Consider the following 17848-nt stretch of genomic DNA (forward strand, 5'->3'; position numbering starts at 1 on the left):
CCTGGTGACAGATTCCCTTTAGTAACCTGCTCGCTGTTCCTCCCACTGCATTCCAGTTCTTTTACTACTTATTGCCTTTTTGCAGCCAAAATTAGCATTTGTCGCATAATACCTATTCCATAGACTTGGTTATCAGTCTATGATTGACTCATCTATGCTATTCACTGCTGAAAAATAGGAAACCCTCCCCATGTCACTTGCCTGTAGTTCAAGAACAATAAAAAAAAAAAATAATGGCTGACTTTGATATAATCGTTTTCCTACCTATCCCTTTCATATATCGTTCCAGTTATGGTGAAAGCTGTAATCCCATATCACAGTATTTCTATGGTCAGCAGATGTAGTTTAATAGATTAAAAGGGTTGTTCATTCCTGGTTTACTGTGTATGTTTTTATGTTTGACCTTTTCGTTTTATGCACCTGTTTGGTCTATGCTTATCTATGGGAACTGCTGCAGATGGGTCCGGAGGTCCCCGCTTGCTGCCCCCTGCTGTTACATATGTGTACTCACCCTTATGGCGAAGGAGGTTAATATAGTGGCCTGGAATGTGCGAGGATTGGGTGAAGCCACTAAAAGATGTGCAGTTTTTCTGTTTCTACAGCAGCTTAAGCCAGACATAATATTCTTATCAGAAACGCACTTGGTGAAGGAGCGGCTCCACTTGCTCCACAAAAAATGGATAGCCCATGAGTACCACTCTGTATATACCACACATTCCAGGGGGGTGAGTGTCCTGGTACACAGGACAGTGCCGTTTGAGTGTCTTAAAGCTTCTGTGGATCAGGAGGGTAGATTTGTATGTCTTTACTGTGTCCTTCATAATGTGCGCTGTGTTCTAGTTGCAATTTATATTCCGCCGCCATACACAGGGGAACCATTGAAACGTATCCTCAATTTTGTTGCTTCCCTCCCTGAGGTCCCCACCCTATTAGTAGGAGACTATAATAATTACTTGCACCCGTATTGGGATAAGTTACATACAGGGAATATCTCAGTGGGGGCGGCAGCTACATCCCTTGCCAGACTGATGGAGGAGGTGGGATATGTAGATATTTGGCGTATTAGAAACCCGCAGGTCCGGCAGTATTCATGCTATTCTAGTTCTCATCATTCACTGTCCCGGATTGACCTGGCCATTGGAAATGCTCAGCTGCTGCCTTGTGTAGCTTCAGTCACGTACCTGGCCAGGGGGGTGTCTGACCACTCCCCACTACAGGTCCGTCTAAGGCTTGGGGACCCGGACCGGCTGGCGGGGATACCTTGGCGGCTCAACCCTTTTTGGATACAACTGATAGGGGGCACTCTGACTGACACTATACGGGAATATTTTGTGACAAATGACGGTACGGCATCTAAACATATAGTGTGGGACACAATGAAGGCGTATGTTCGTGGGACATATATTAGGGAAATTTGCACCCGAAAGGCGAAAACAAGAGAGCGCACTAAGTATCTGACGGACACTTTAGGTGATGCAGAACGACTTCTTATATCTAACCCTACAGATGATGCCAAGCGGGACTTAGAGAGGGCACAGAGAGCTCTGAGAGACCATATGACTTCCTTGGCCACTAACAAACGCTTTTTCCTTAAGCAGCGGTACTTTACGGAGGGGGAGAGTGTGGGACATCTCTTGGCTACAATTGCTAGGGCGCAGGAGGGATTGACCTATATCACCAAATTGAAACTTGACACTGGAGAGGAGGTGAGGGACAGCGGGAGGATTGTGGAGGTCATGCAACAGTATTACACCCAATTATACTCCTCTAAATCGCATTATGGGGATGAGGAACTGCGGGACTTTGTGGAGGAGATCACTCTCCCCAGTCTGTCAGATAGTGAGAGAGAATCCCTGAATAGAGATATAGACCTGGAGGAGCTGGAGGAGGCGCTCGGTCAAATCCAAAATGAAAAGGCCCCAGGTGCGGACGGACTCCCGGGTGAATTCTACAAATTATATACCCATCTGCTGCTGCCAAGACTCTTGGATGTGTTCAGAGATGCTGAGGAGAAGGGATCCCTCCCTGCATCCATGAGGGAGGCTATTATTGTTCTGATTTTAAAACCCGGGAAAGATCCGACCGCGCCTGACTCCTATCGCCCAATCTCGCTGCTTACATTAGATATTAAATTAATCGCTAAAATTCTAGCTAACAGGTTGTCCCGGGTGATCACGTCAGTGATCCACGAGGATCAGACTGGATTCATCCCCAATAAATCTACTTCCATTAATTTGCGACGTTTATTCCTGGGGATACAGCTAAGTTCTGAGGGGAGAAACAAGGAGAGAGCAGTCCTGTCATTAGATGCAGCCAAAGCCTTTGACAGTATTGAATGGAATTTCCTATGGGTAGTTTTGGAGAAATTGGGTCTTGGCTCCAGATTTATTGGCTGGGTCAAATTGTTATATGCCTCTCCGCGGGCCAGGATTCGAGTTAATCGTTGTACCTCCTCGTCTTTTAATTTGGCCAGGGGCACGAGACAGGGCTGTCCTCTCTCTCCATTACTATTTGCAGCGGCAATTGAACCATTGGCGGCTATGCTTCGTGCATCCGCTGGCGTAAAGGGGTTTGAGATAGGCGGTCTGGAGCATAAGGTTTCCCTCTATGCGGACGATTTGTTGCTGTATCTCAGGGAGGTGGGGACATCGGTGGGCCCAGCAATAAATAATATTATAGAATTTGGTAGGCGCTCGGGACTCCTAATAAACTGGAAGAAATCGGCCCTGCTCCCTATAGATCCACTCCCATCTAATTTTAGTACTCTGGGGCTGCCAATTCCGACGGTGGATAAATTTAAATACCTGGGGATTGTGGTTAGTGCCCGACCGCGTGATTACTACTCTCAAAATCTGGAACCAGTGTTGGCTCAGTTTAGGAACAAGATAGATGCCTGGTGTCGACTCCCACTGTCCCTTATGGGCCGTGCTAATCTACTAAAAATGGTACTGATGCCCAAACTTCTGTATCTTCTCCACAACGCCCCAATATGGATCCACTGGAAATTTTTCCGTAAAATCAACACTTTGTTTCGGGAACTCTTGTGGCAAAAGCAGCAGGCTAGAATCCGCCTTGAGACCCTGCAGAGAGGGAAGGAGGATGGGGGTCTGGCAGTCCCCAACCCGTGGGTTTATTATGTTGCGGCACAGATGCAGCACTTCAGGGGGTGGGGAAAGGATGAGGCATATGACGCTGGGGGCAAATTGGTGAGGGGCCTTGCAGAATGGGGACACCCAGTGGCTTTTTTGGATGCAGGATACTCACCCAGAGGAGGAACATTATATCCAACATTATCATTGATGTACAAGGTGTGGGATAGAGGGAAGCAGTTGCTGGGAATATCAGGAATGACTGAGTACTGGCCCTTATGGCATAATCGTGGACTGGCGGAGCTGCAGAGACTCCCGGGTTGGAGAATGTGGGTGAGCAGGGGGGTGCATCAGGTGTCTCAGATTCTTCAGAATAATATACTTAAAAGATTTGACCAGCTTCAAGCTGAGTTTGGGATACCGCACAGTTCCTTTTACCAATACCTGCAGCTCCGTCATGCCTATGAGACACAGACACGTCGTATGGACATTAGGATAGAGCGGAATCACACTCTTACTGAATTGTTGACATCTGATCGCTCCGATGGTATTATTTCTAGGTTGTATACAGTGATGTTATCTAGACACCTCGACAAATTCCCTTTGCAGGCTAGAGAGAAGTGGGAGAGGGACCTAGGCCCTATGACAGAGGAACAGTGGGGTGAGGTCCTGTCTCAGACTCCAAGCCTTGCTGTATCTGAAGGCCAACGACTGTCGCAGCTATTCCTGTTACATAGAGTATATAGGACACCTAGTCTATTGCATAAGATGGGAGTTAGGATGGATGATCTGTGTCCTAGGTGCGGACAGGAAGGTGCGAATCTGATGCATATGATGTGGTCCTGTGGGAACATTGAAGATTACTGGAGGGCAGTACTAGATTTGGTTAGACAAGTTTTCAATATCCGTCTACAGCCAAGACCTATTATATGTATCCTGGGTCTACTGGAGGGGGGGGTGGACTTGAGTTCGCCGGTAATGGTCGGTATTACACGTCTCTTGTACCAGGCTAGGAAACTGTTGGCCTACCACTGGTTGGACCCAGCGCCTCCGGTCATCGGGGATTTTAGGGAAAGAGTAAACGCTATACTTCGACTGGAGAGAGGAGTATACCTTAAAAGAAATGCATTGAAAAAGTTCTATAAGATCTGGGGGGCATGGTTGGATACCCCAGGCCTTCCCTCCTCGGCGTTACTGCAGGACAGTGCGAGCGACCAGGTCCTTCTCCTTCTGACCGGTTAACAAATTTCCTCAAATAGGGTGATATGCGTACTGCTGGAAGGTGTGTGCATGTATATGTGTGTGCATGTATATGTGTGTGCGTGCGTGCGTGCGTGCGTGTATGTATATGTGTATATATATATAATGTCATAATGATGCTGGGTAAGCTATACTATGGAGAATATATTGGGAAATAATATGCACTTTGAGACCCATATTGAAATGAGACGTGGACTGCGGGTGCATTGTTTATTATGTTATTTGTGTGGTTTTTCTTATTGACTAAAGGTTTTTTCCCTTTCTGTGATATTTCTATGGAGGGAATTATTTTATGTGTTGTATAATTTTGATGTTAAATAAAAATGAACCTGATTTAAAAAAAAAAAAAAAAAAAAAAAAAAGGGTTGTTCATATTGATCTATGGTTCGGATAGATTGTCAGATTGATGGGGACAACACTCATCAACCCTGCTGTGACGGAAGAACACAGTGTATGTGGCCGGAACGCCCCAGCGTAGCGCACTGTGTAGTGGGCATATTAAGGCACTGCAGTTCAGCTCCCATTTACTTTAATAGAAGCAAAGCTGAAGTATTAGAGAATGGCCACTACTGAATTTACAGAACTGTGGTGGTCCTGCTCTATACAACATGTACGTTTGATCCTCACAGCACCATGTATCCGCTGACTAAACCCCCTCTTATCTAATATTGATACCCTATCTTCAGAATCCTGTTCCTGGACAACACCTTTAAGGTTCAGTGGGAGAAATGGATTGCCATCTCGGATCGTGATGGAATGGGAAAATACATTTTTGTTTAGATGTGATCTTGTACCACAGTATAGGGCTGTGCATTTTGCTTTGAAAGCTTGAAATGTTAATTTTCTCTCCTCAGGCCTCTTTGCCAGTGCAGGAATATCTATCAATGCCGTTTGACTGCATGCACAAACAGTATGAGATCGCACGGCATCTACCGGCACCCCTGTATGTGCTCTTTGTTCAGGCCAGCGCCTACAGTCAGGCATGTGGTAAGTGAGGCTTCCTAAAAGACTTTACTTTTTATGTTTTAAGGTCAGGTTATTATTTTAAAGTAAATCTGTCACCAGCTTTTTGCCACCTAATCTGAGAGCAGCATAATGTAGAGACAGAGACCCTTATTCCAGCAATGTGTCACTTACTGGGCTGCTTAGTGTGGTTATGATAAAATCACTGTTTAATTAGCAGAAGATTATCATTAGAGGACTACTTGGCCTCCAGCATATTCAGATCTCTGTATAACTGCTAGATCTGCAGCAGAGAAAACATTAATTTTATCAAAATGACAGCAAACAGCTCAGTAAGTGACACATCGCTGGAAACAGGGTCTTTGTTTACCTTTTGCTGCTCTCAGATAAGGTAGAAAAAAACCTGCTGACAGATTCCCTTTAAAGCCATGCATTTACTATAATTACATAATGTTTGTGTGGTAAAATTGAATTATGTTGCACGTGTATTTTGTATGAGCTTCAATAATGGAGATTATTAGCTGTCTGTCATGTTGTGTTATGTTATGAGCTTTACACTGTGAATGATTTCTCCACAATCTCAGTAATTGGGATACACAGGTTGGCCATTTTTCAGGTAAAGGGTTTGTGTAGTTCCTCTTTCCATTCCGCATGTGATATTCACACGCTCCTGTCTGACATCCGACAGACATTGTGTACTTGTTCTATTAGTTGGCTTACCAATTGTGCCATGCTATGGGCCACACCACAGGTCTTGTTTGCCGGCTGTGAGAACATGAGGCACTGCACAACCCCTATAACACTAAAGGAATAACATGACAATTTCTGCAAATACACATAAGATCTTCGATTTGTCTCCAGCTATGTGTACACAGGGGGTCTCCTACTGTAGCTCCACAAATGGAAAGTTCATCCTTTATATTTTTGTCTTTATTCTTTAAAAGGAATCTGTCATCACATTTGAGCTATTTAACCTATTAATATGGGTATACAGATTATAGACTGCTGAACAAAGTCATACCTGTATGTCTCATATCAGATGGCCTCTTGGTGAAAAATCAGCGCTTATTCCTTTATTTAAATGAGCTCTTCCAGGCTATGGGGCGGACGCGGCCAGGAAGATAACTCCGCCTCTGTGCTTGATTAGCTTAGCCATCTCCTCCTATCCGCGTCACTGTGTCCCAGTGACATCTGCTTCTTGTCCTGAAATCACTTATCTGCGCCTTGCAATTTCCGACGTTACACTTTATTGTTCCACCTTCCTATGGGTATAGGCCTTACGTTCCCTCTGTGCAGGTGCCGGAGATTACAGCTACTGGGAGTGGAAGTATCAGTGATCTCTGGCGCTTTACACGCTGCAATATCGCTAGCGTGTGTACCCGCCCCCATCGTTTGTGCGTCACGGGCAAATTGCTGCCCGTGCACAAAATCGTGCGGACCCGTCACACTACTTACCTGCCTAGCGACATCGCTGTGACCGGCGAACCGCCTCCTTTCTAAGGGGGCGGTTCTTTCAGCGTCACAGCAACGTCACTAAGCGGCCACCCAATCAGAGCGGAGGGGCGGAGATGAGCGGTGCGTAACATCCCGCCCAGCTCCTTCTTTCCTTCCTCATTGCGGGCGGCGGCAGGTAAGGTGAGGCTCCTCGTTCCTGCAGTGTCACACATAGTGATGTGTGCTGCCGCAGGAACGACAAACAACATCGTACCTGCAGCAGCAACGATAATTGGGAATGGACCCCCATGTCACCGATTTAGCGATTTTGAACGTTTTTGGGACGATTCAAAATCGCTCACAGGTGTCACACGCAAAGACATTGCTAACGCGGCCGCATGTGCGTCATGTGCGTCAAATTCCGTGACCCCAACGACATCGCTTTAGTGATGTCGCAGCGTGTAAAGCGGCCTTTAGTCTAATATGTATGACTAATTTGTTATAGCTTTTAAAATGTTAGGCCTCATTGTCTTGAGTTGCCATAAATGACCCACTTGTATATGGCAGATCCATTCAGTTCGTGCTAGTGATTTGTTCATAGGGCTTTTCTGACTGATTAGACTGCACACTAGTAATATAAGGCTCATCAGAAGAGCAATGGTACTATGTTACCTGTACTAGATTTTTTAGCTGGTGTTTTTTTCATTCTCTTGAGGCTTTGTACAAGAAACCCACTCTTCTTTGTCGCTCCATTGGGAGACACAGACAATTGGGTGTATAGCTTCTGCCTCCGGAGGCCACACAAAGTATTACACTTTAAAAAGTGTAACCCCTCCCCTCTGCCTATAAACCCTCCCGTGGACCACGGGCTCCTCAGTTTTATGCTTTGTGTGGAAGGAGGCACACATCCACTCATGCATTCTCATACTTAGTTATGTCGGTTGGAAGAAAAGAGGGCCCCCACGGGGCTCCCGGCATGTTCCCTTCTCTCCCCACTACGTCGGCGGTGTTGTTAAGGTTGAGGTACCCATTGCGGGTACAAAGGTTGGAGCCACATGACGTCTCCTTCACCATCCCTTAGCGGCTCTGGGAGAAGTGGGATCCTAAGCGGTCATCCATTTACTGGGACCGTGCTCCCTCCGCAGCCCCTGTGGGAACCTGCCGGACCGGAGCCTCTTCAACCTCAGGGACCGGGCCCTGCAACTCAAAGGTACTCTGTGTCCCCATTGGGGACTGTGCAGGGAGCGCACCGTCTTCCCGGAAGCTGCGGCAGCTGCTGAATTGAGAAGGCCGGGGGACTTCCGCGCCGACCGTGCCTGCTTGTCGGGCGCGGTCTCAAATTTAGTCCCCGGCTGTCAGGGGTAAGGGCGGGATTACCGACCTGACGTCGGATGTGAGGGCTGGAGCATCCTGCATGTTTTCCTCCCCCCTCACTGATCACTGTGGGGACCCCAGATTCCCGCACTTTCCTGGCGCCGCCCACGGCTCCACTCCTCCCCTGAGAGCTCCGGCAGCCATTTTTTGGGCATTCTGCCGGTGGAGGATTCTCAGTGAACAGCTCTGCAGCTCCGGGGGACCTAAGGCAGGGAATCTGGAGGACACACTCCGCTTGTTAGCGGTCGGTAAGCCACACCGGTCACCCGGTGCTGGTCCCCCTAGGGTGCCGGAATAGATACGTGTATATATATATATATATATATATATCTATCTCTATATCTATATCTATATCTGTTCGGTCGGGCTGTATACCCCTTCTTTCCCATATACCCTCAGTGATCACTCTCCTAGGAGACAACAGCATGTCGTCCACAAGGGGCAAAGCTGTTAAGGCACAGGGTTTTTTTGCGGCCTGTACCTCTTGTGGGGCTATGTTATCTGCGGGTTCCACCTACCCTCACTGTGAGCAATGCTCGACCCCTGTTTCGCTTGCTCAGCCGGAGCCTCGGTCACTAGTGGGCCCCTCAGCTCATGTAGACCCCCCCTGCTCCCCCTGTCCAGGCTGCAGGGACAGAGTTCGCCTCTTTTGCTGAGAAACTCTCTGAGTCACTTTCACAATCCATGGCTCAGTCTATGGACAAATGGTCTGCCAAGCTGCTAGAAGCTTTGCAGTCCAGACCGGTCCTTTCACAGGCCCCGGCCCCTGTTGGCTCGTCGCCTCCAGGCCCCTCTCGGTCCACGCCGCAGCGCGCTCCCAGGTTGGCCCCTAGGTCTCAGGCGGAGGACTCCTGCCCGGACCACAGTCCTAGACCGGCTAAGCGGGCTCGCTGGGAATCTTCCCCGACTTCTTCACGCTGCTCGGGTTCCCAGCTTGAGGACTCTCTGGAGGACGAGGCGGACGTCGCAGCTCAGGGCTCTGACCCTGACGTCGCCCTTAACCTTGATACACCTGAAGGGGACGCCTTAGTGAATGATCTTATCTCGTCCATCAACCAGGTGTTGGATCTCTCTCCCCCGCCTCCTACTGTAGAGGAGTCGGCGTCTCAGCAGGAGAAACACCAGTTTCGGTTCCCCAAACGTACACACAGTGCGTTTTTCGATCACTCTAACTTCAGAGACGCTGTCCAGAAGCCCAGAGCGGTCCCGGACAAGCGCTTTACTAAGCGCCTCACTGACACGCGTTACCCCTTCCCATCTGAAGTCGTTAAGGGTTGGGCTCACTGTCCCAAGGTGGATCCTCCAGTCTCTAGATTGGCGGCTAGATCTGTGGTATCGGTTGCAGATGGCTCATCGCTAAAGGATGCCACTGACAGGCAGATAGAGCTCCTGGTGAAGTCCATCTATGAGGCTACGGGCGCGTCTTTTGCCCCGGTCTTTGCAGCCGTGTGGGCACTCCAAGCTATCTCGGCTTGTCTGGCTGAGATTAATGCTGTCACACGTAATTCTGCTCCGCAAGTTGCGTCTTTGACCTCTCAAGCGTCAGCCTTTTCATCCTACGCCATGAACGCAGTCCTGGACTCTGCTAGCCGTAAATCCTCTTCATCCAGCAGGCCGGAGAAAGGCCAGAGGAACTCCTATGCGTGGCGGCCCAAGTCACGCCCCCAAAAGGCCGCAGGAGGCACTGCCTCCAAGACTGCCTCCTCATGACTCTCGGCCTCCCCTAGCCGCATCCTCGGTCGGTGGCAGGCTCTCCCGCTTTGGCGACGCCTGGTGGCCACATGTTCAAGACCGATGGGTGAGAGACATTCTGTCTCACGGTTACAGGATAGAGTTCAGCTCTCGTCCTGCAGCTCGTTTCTTCAGAACCTCTCCGCCCCCCGCTCAGGCCGACGCACTTTTTCAGGCAGTGGACGCTCTGAAGACAGAAGGAGTTGTGATCCCCGTTCCCCTTCAGGAACGTGGTCGCGGCTTTTACTCCAACTTGTTCGTGGTGCCAAGAAAGGACGGATCATTCCGTCCAGTTCTGGACCTCAAGCTACTCAACAGACATGTGAGAACCAGACGGTTTCGGATGGAATCTCTCCGCTCGGTCATCGCCTCGATGTCACAAGGAGACTTCCTAGCATCGATCGACATCAAGGATGCTTATCTCCACGTGCCGATCGCACCCGAACATCAACGTTTCTTGTGTTTCGCCATCGGGGACGAACACCTTCAGTTCGTGGCATTGCCTTTCGGCCTGGCGACAGCCCCACGGGTTTTCACCAAAGTCATGGCATCCGTCGTGGCGGTCCTGCACTCTCAGGGCCACTCGGTGATCCCCTACTTAGACGATCTCCTAGTCAGGGCCCCTTCTCGGGTGGCGTGTCAACAAAGCCTTACCGTCGCTCTGGCGACTCTCCAGCAGTTCGGGTGGATCATCAACTTCCCGAAATCCAAGTTGACACCGACCCAATCACTGACTTACCTCGGGATGGAGTTTCATACACAGCCAGCGGTAGTCAAGCTACCGCGGGACAAACAGCTTTCTCTGCAGGCAGGGGTGCAATCACTTCTTCGGAGTCAGTCACACCCCTTAAGGCGCCTCATGCACTTCCTGGGGAAGATGGTGGCAGCTATGGAGGCAGTGCCGTTCGCGCAATTCCATCTACGGCCACTCCAATGGGACATTCTCCGCAAATGGGACAGGAGGTCGGCTTCCCTCGACAGGAACGTCTCTCTTTCCCTTGCAACCAAGACGTCACTTCAGTGGTGGCTCCTTCCCAATTCTCTATCGCAGGGAAAATCCTTCCTACCCCCAACCTGGGCTGTGGTCACCACGGACGCGAGCCTGTCAGGGTGGGGAGCGGTTTTTCTCCACCACAGGGCTCAGGGAACCTGGACTCCGATAGTCTTGGCAAATCTTCTTATCCTGGTGCTCTGATAACGGTTTTCCTCCATGGCCGTTTGCCTTACCCACTTTTCTTTCATTCCTTCAATCCGGAATGGACAAGGGTTTGTCACTCGGCTCTCTCAAGGGCCAAGTATCGGCGCTCTCCGTATTTTTTCAAAAGCGCCTAGCCAGGCTTCCGCAGGTCCGCACGTTTCTGCAGGGAGTTTGCCACATAGTCCCACCTTACAAGCGTCCGCTGGAACCCTGGGATCTTAACAGGGTGCTAACGGCTCTTCAGAAACCACCTTTCGAGCCGCTGCGGGATGTCTCTCTATCACGTCTTTCGCAGAAGGTGGCCTTTCTAGTGGCAGTCACATCACTCCGGAGAGTGTCTGAGCTTGCAGCGCTGTCATGCAAAGCCCCCTTCCTGGTGTTTCACCAGGATAAGATGGTTCTGCGTCCGGTCCCGGAATTTCTCCCTAAGGTGGTATCCCCTTTTCATCTCAATCAGGATATCTCCTTGCCTTCATTTTGCCCTAATCCAATTCACCAATGTGAAAAGGATTTGCACTCTTTGGATCTGGTGAGAGCACTCCGGCTCTACGTGTCTCGCACGGCGCCCCTGCGTCGTTCAGATGCGCTTTTTGTCCTTGTCGCTGACCAGCGTAAGGGTTCGCAGGCTTCCAAGTCAACCTTGGCTAGGTGGATCAAGGAACCGATTCTCGAAGCCTACCGTTCTTCTGGGCTTCCGCTTCCTTCAGGGCTGAAAGCCCATTCTACCAGAGCCGTGGGTGCGTCCTGGGCATTGCGGCACCGGGCTACGGCTTAGCAGGTGTGTCAGGCAGCTACGTGGTCTAGTCTGCACACTTTCACGAAACACTATCAAGTGCATACCTATGCTTCGGCAGACGCCAGTCTAGGTAGGCGAGTCCTTCAGGCGGCGGTTGCCCACCTGTAAGAGGGGGCCGTTTTTTTTTTTCGGCTCTTGTTTATTGAGGTATTCTTTTACCCACCCAGGGACTGCTCTTGGACGTCCTAATTGTCTGGGTCTCCCAATGGAGCGACAAAGAAGAAGGGAATTTTGTTTACTTACCGTAAATTCCTTTTCTTCTAGCTCCTATTGGGAGACCCAGCACCCGCCCCTGTTCCCTTTGGGCTGGTTGTTCTTTTGTGTACACATGTTGTTCATGTTGAATTGTTCTTTTGGTTCATGGTTTCAGTTCTCCGAACATCCTTCGGATTGAATTTACCCTAGACCAATTTATAAGTTTTCTCCTTCCTGCTTTTGCACCAAAACTGAGGAGCCCGTGGTCCACGGGAGGGTGTATAGGCAGAGGGGAGGGGTTACACTTTTTAAAGCGTAATACTTTGTGTGGCCTCCGGAGGCAGAAGCTATACACCCAATTGTCTGGGTCTCCCAATAGGAGCTAGAAGAAAAGGAATTTACGGTAAGTAAACAAAATTCACTTCTTTTCTAGGAGGTTAACATCACACTTTTTTCCTTATGGTATGGACATCGCTTATCACACATCTATTCTTATTGGCATAGCACAAGATATCCCCACACTCTATTCTTTGCTGTCAGGGCACAGGATATCCCCACACTCTATTCTTTGCTGTCAGGGCACAGGATATCCCCACACTCTATTGCTTGCTGTCAGGGCACAGGATATCCCCACACTGTATTCTTTGCTGTCAGGGCACAGGATATCCCCACACTGTATTCCTTGCTGTCAGGGCACAGGATATCCCCACACTCTATTGCTTGCTGTCAGGGCAGAGGATATCCCCCACACTCTATTCCTTGCTGTCAGGGCACAGGCTATGCCCACACTCTATTCCTTGCTGTCAGAGCACAGGATATCCTCACACTGTATTCTTTGCTGTCAGGGCACAGGATATCCCCACACTGTATTCCTTGCTGTCAGGGCACAGGATATCCCCACACTCTATTGCTTGCTTGTCAGGGCACAGGATATCATCACAGTCTATCCTTTCTATCCCATCATACAATCTCTGGACCCTTTTTACTTTCTTAATTTATGTCTTGCTCTTTCTCTGTCTGTTTTCCCTCTTGCCCTGATGTCAGCCCACATGAAGAGTTACTCCCAGCCCTATCGGCAGGGTGAGTATATATAGCTTCTGTTCAGTGTCATTTTGCGTATGGTATGAAGGCTTTTGACTGTGAATGCAGTGACGGCGATGCTGTGGCGGTCGCACAGCTCGGGGGTGTCACTTTACTGTGTGCTGACTTTTGAGCTTTTGCTGTTTTATAAAATGTGCTTTTTGGTCTGGGGCTTAAAGCATTACCAGTGGTGATTGCATGACTCCTGCATGCCAGAATGTTCTTAGAAATAATTTTATCCAGAAAAATCAATATTGACTTGCTTCCTATATATATTAATGGCACCATTTTCTTAATTGGCACATGTATATCTACATTAGGGCTACACTAAATGCCATTTATTTGTATATACTGTACATTGATGGCATAAGTCACAGATTTTGCCTTTTGCTTCTCTTTGTATGTCTGATTGATGAATTCTCCCATCTTGTGTTGTAGACAAGAAGCTTGTGGTCAGCATTGAAGGGAGTGTTGAAGAAGCTAAGGCTTTATATAAACCACCTGAGGATTCTCAAGGTATGTGATCGAACATGGTATAATGTATGGTTGTCTTTTCTACGCAAGTGTTACTGTATTCTATCAACATTAAAAGAACTGCTATAAGAGTGCCCGCTATTCTAGCTAATATATCAAATCTGTTAATTCCCCTGCAGAGGCATTAAATTGCATGTGCATTTATGACTTTGCTACTAAGATATTGCACTGCTTGTTTATTTTGTACTTGGGTAATGCAGTTCTAAAGTGTGACAAGATAAGTCGCAATACAGACCCAGCCTTAATCATGTTACTCTTGGGGAATTCTGCATGTAAAATCCATTGTCTGAGGTCTTTTTTGCGGCTTATTTTATTCCCACTGCTCCCCTGAGTATTCCATGTTATGTTTTACATGTTTCCACCTTTCTTGAATCTGCTATATGGTTCCAGAGACATGGGTGTTTTTATATATTGATTCTCACAGGGTCATTCTGCAGACTTGACCCCAGAAGAGAGTCCTGTAAGTCAAAATCTCTTTTTAAAGACAATAAAAATTAGCAATAAATGAAAAGGCTATCTCTGGAGCTGTATAGCGGAGTGTAAAATCTTGCCACTTATGACCTAGTGACAAGTTTGCTTTAAATATTATATCTTTTGGTTTATAAGATGCAGCGGATTATAAGACGCACACCAAATGTAGCGGAAAAAAAAAGGGGGGGGTCCGTCTTATAATTTGGTGTCTTAAGGGGCGGGGGGCCCGCATCAGTGGCGGAGCAGGGTCACAGGGGGTGGTGGTGAACCAGGGCGATGCGGCGTTTGTCCCATATGCTGTCCCAGAATCTGGCGCCCAGAGTCATTGCATGCGTAGATTGATCTATCTGCTCAATTACATGCTGAGATCTCATCTGCGCACATGTCACCTCCGGGTGCCATTTTTCTTAACTTCGCTGCCGGGAGATCAGTAGGCCGGAGGCGGCGTGTGCACGGATGAGATCTTTAGCTGAGAGCTCCATCTGCGCATGTGCCGACTCCAAGCGCCATTATTTGAAGCCCGCAGCACAGCGCCCCCTGCATCTCCCCTATCTCCTGCTACCCCTCTCTGTCACCTCCCGTTAGCTACATTCAGATTATAAGATGCACCCCTCATTTTCCTCCTAAATTTAATGAAAGGGAATTACTGAGAAGTTGAATGGAAACTTTATATGTTTCTGATCACTTTAAGGGCTCGCTCATAGGAGCGTAGAAATTGGGCTAGTGCGTGACAAGTGAGAAACAATCGTCTAATTTCTGTGGATAAGAATGGGACTGATTAATTTGTTTATTTAACATGCTTGTGTGACCCCAGCCTACGCAAAATACGTCTGTTTCAAAGGCAAAAACGAACCGGCACAAAATGTATAGCAGTCCTGTTCTACGTTAGTGTAGGCATTCATATTGCGGCTCTGTTTTCTCGTAGATGATGAAAGCGATTCTGATGCCGAGGAGGAGCAGACAACGGTGAGAGATTTTATTTGTTTATTTATTTTAATAAACCTTCAGTAATAAGTAAGGGTTGCTGTTGACTGGTTTCAAGGCCAGTTTGGTCTTTTTTTGCGGTTAATTAGTTAACATAAAAATGTGTAAACTTTAAATACATATCCATTTTAAGGAATTGGGGAAAAAACGGTCTCTAGAGTAAAGAATTAGAATGAATAATAATGTTATGAGATAATACACGTGGCTAGTCAGGAAAAAGCCGGCCTGGGAGCTTCTTCTCAGGAGCTTGGTTATTTCAGGATAATGTGGTGGCTACGTCCTGGTTGCTTCTATGGGTTTCCTGTATGTCAGGTCTTAACTGTGCTGATGTTGCTTCCAGAGAGCCACATGTGAAAGTTTATAGTAAATGTAGAAAAGCTTTACTTGGGCTGATCTCAGAATTTGCCATACTTGGTGGCAGGGCTGTGGAGTCGAAGTCTGTGGTCATTTTGGTGGAGTCTGTGGTCATTTTGGTGGAGTCTGTGGTCATTTTGGTGGAGTCTGTGGTCATTTTGGTGGAGTCTGTGGTCATTTTGGTGGAGTCTGTGGTCATTTTGGTGGAGTCTGTGGTCATTTTGGTGGAGTCTGTGGTCATTTTGGTGGAGTCTGTGGTCATTTTGGTGGAGTCTGTGGTCATTTTGGTGGAGTCTGTGGTCATTTTGGTGGAGTCTGTGGTCATTTTGGTGGAGTCTGTGGTCATTTTGGTGGAGTCTGTGGTCATTTTGGTGGAGTCTGTGGTCATTTTGGTGGAGTCTGTGGTCATTTTGGTGGAGTCTGTGGTCATTTTGGTGGAGTCTGACGGTATAAAATGGACCAACTCTGACTCCTAAAATATATAATAAATTGGATACAGTAGTACAATGCAGAATTTGCTGAATATTTTTTCATAGGAATTTGGGAAAGTTATATGTCCTATAAATGGCTGTTCTATTCCTGATCTAAGGCTACATTCACACACAGCGTTTTTGCTGTGTTTTTTTGAGGATACGTTTTTCAGCTGCAAAAGCAGATCAGCTTTTTAAGAAAACCGCATCACCTGAAAGGTTTTTGAGCTCATAAATAATGCTTTCAATAGCAAATGCAGATTAGAAAACCGCCACAAACTGACATGCTCATTCTTTGTGAGGATCCTCACAAAACGATGTGTCTGAATGTCTTGAAACCCATTGACTTTGCTGGGATCCCAGAGTCACTGCATTTCACTTTAAAAAAACAGATCCGCAAAAATGCTGTGTGTGAATGTATGTAGCCTGAGGATCTAGGCTTTGTCTGAGTTAAGTCTGTGCTGCACTTGAGCACCAGTGAAGCTCCTCCTCTACAGGCAAGGGTAAAAAGGGGCCTAGGGGGTAGGCCCTGCATCCTTGTGGGGATGCAGAACCTTGTAACACCCTGATGGTTTCAGGGGTGCTACATACTTTTGGGAGGATAGCTTCTATACAATATACATACAATATACAGGGAAAATACAGCAACAGGATTGATGAGGACCTGTATAGAAGATAAAACATCAAGTTATTAGCTCTGTTATCAGTTTCTTTGTTCCTGGAGTATGATACACAACAAACTTGCTCCCTCCCTCCTCCCCTCTTCATAGACTGAAGCAATCTGATGTGAAACATTTAGTGAGCTGTACCTAAGAAAAGCCTGAGATTGGAAATTCAAAGTAAAGCTATCTAATGACATATTTCTTTGTCGCTCCATTGGGAGACCCAGACAATTGGGTGTATAGCTTCTGCCTCCGGAGGCCACACAAAGTATTACACTTTAAAAAGTGTAACCCCTCCCCTCTGCCTATACACCCTCCCGTGCATCACGGGCTCCTCAGTTTTTATGCTTTGTGTTGAAGGAGGCACACATTCACTCAAGCTCCCATTTTAGTCAGCAGCAGCTGCTGATTGTATCGGATGGAAGAAAACAGGGCCCCTAACAGGGGCCCCCGGCATGCTCCCTTCTCACCCCACTAAGTCGGCGGTGCTGTTAAGGTTGAGGTACCCATTGCGGGTACAAAGGCTGGAGCCACATGCCGTTTTCCTTCCCCATCCCTTAGAGGCTCTGGGAGAAGTGGGATCCTAACCGGTCATCCAGGCACTGGGACCGGGCTCCCTCCGCAGCCCCTGTGGGATTCTGACGGACAGGAGACTGAGTATCATAAGGAACAGGCCCTGCATCATAAAGGTACTCTGTGTCCCCTTGGGGACGGTGCATGGAGCACTTGGCCTCAGACGCTGCAGCGGCTGCTGTTTTTGTGTGACGACCGGGACTACCGCGCCGACCGTGCCTGCTTGCCGGCCGCGGTATTAAATTTAGTCCCCGGCTTTTGCGGCCTAGTGCATTAAACTCCCGCCCCCGGGCCTGCCAGTCAGGGGTAAGGGCGGGACGGTCGGCCTGACGTCGACAGTGAGGGCTGGAGCATACTTTAGTGTCCTCCTCCCCCCTCACTCATCACTCTGGGGCACCAGATTCCCGCACTTTATTAATCACGCCCACGGCTCCCTCCTCCCCTTAGAACGCCGGCAGCCATGTTTTAAACACATTCTGCCGGTGGAGGACTTCTGGCTGCAGCTCTGGGAGACCCAAGGCAGGGAATCTGGTGGACACACACCGCTCCGGGCGGTCGGTAAGCCACACCGGTCACCCGGTGCTGGTCCCCCTAGGGTGCCGAACTATATATATATATATATATATATATATATATATATATATATATATATATATATATATATATATATATATATATAT

General features: G+C 48.1%; 1 protein-coding gene across 5 annotated transcripts in view; it reads left to right on the forward strand.

Moving 5' to 3' along the window:
- THOC5 (THO complex subunit 5) overlaps nucleotides 1–17848 on the forward strand; it is a 112969-nt gene that overhangs the window by 42339 nt on the left and 52782 nt on the right. For 3 of the 5 annotated variants that reach the window (XM_075319972.1, XM_075319973.1, XM_075319976.1), the window contains exons 8-11: nucleotides 5204–5336; nucleotides 13085–13120; nucleotides 13559–13636; nucleotides 15051–15091. In XM_075319972.1, coding sequence (XP_075176087.1) covers nucleotides 5204–5336; nucleotides 13085–13120; nucleotides 13559–13636; nucleotides 15051–15091 — 288 coding nt within the window. The remainder of the gene's footprint in view (nucleotides 1–5203; nucleotides 5337–13084; nucleotides 13121–13558; nucleotides 13637–15050; nucleotides 15092–17848) is intronic. The other 2 variants (XM_075319974.1, XM_075319975.1) reach the window with 1 other exon arrangement.

Source organism: Anomaloglossus baeobatrachus, chromosome 1 (assembly GCF_048569485.1).
Source record: "Anomaloglossus baeobatrachus isolate aAnoBae1 chromosome 1, aAnoBae1.hap1, whole genome shotgun sequence".
Taxonomy (NCBI): domain Eukaryota; kingdom Metazoa; phylum Chordata; class Amphibia; order Anura; family Aromobatidae; genus Anomaloglossus; species Anomaloglossus baeobatrachus.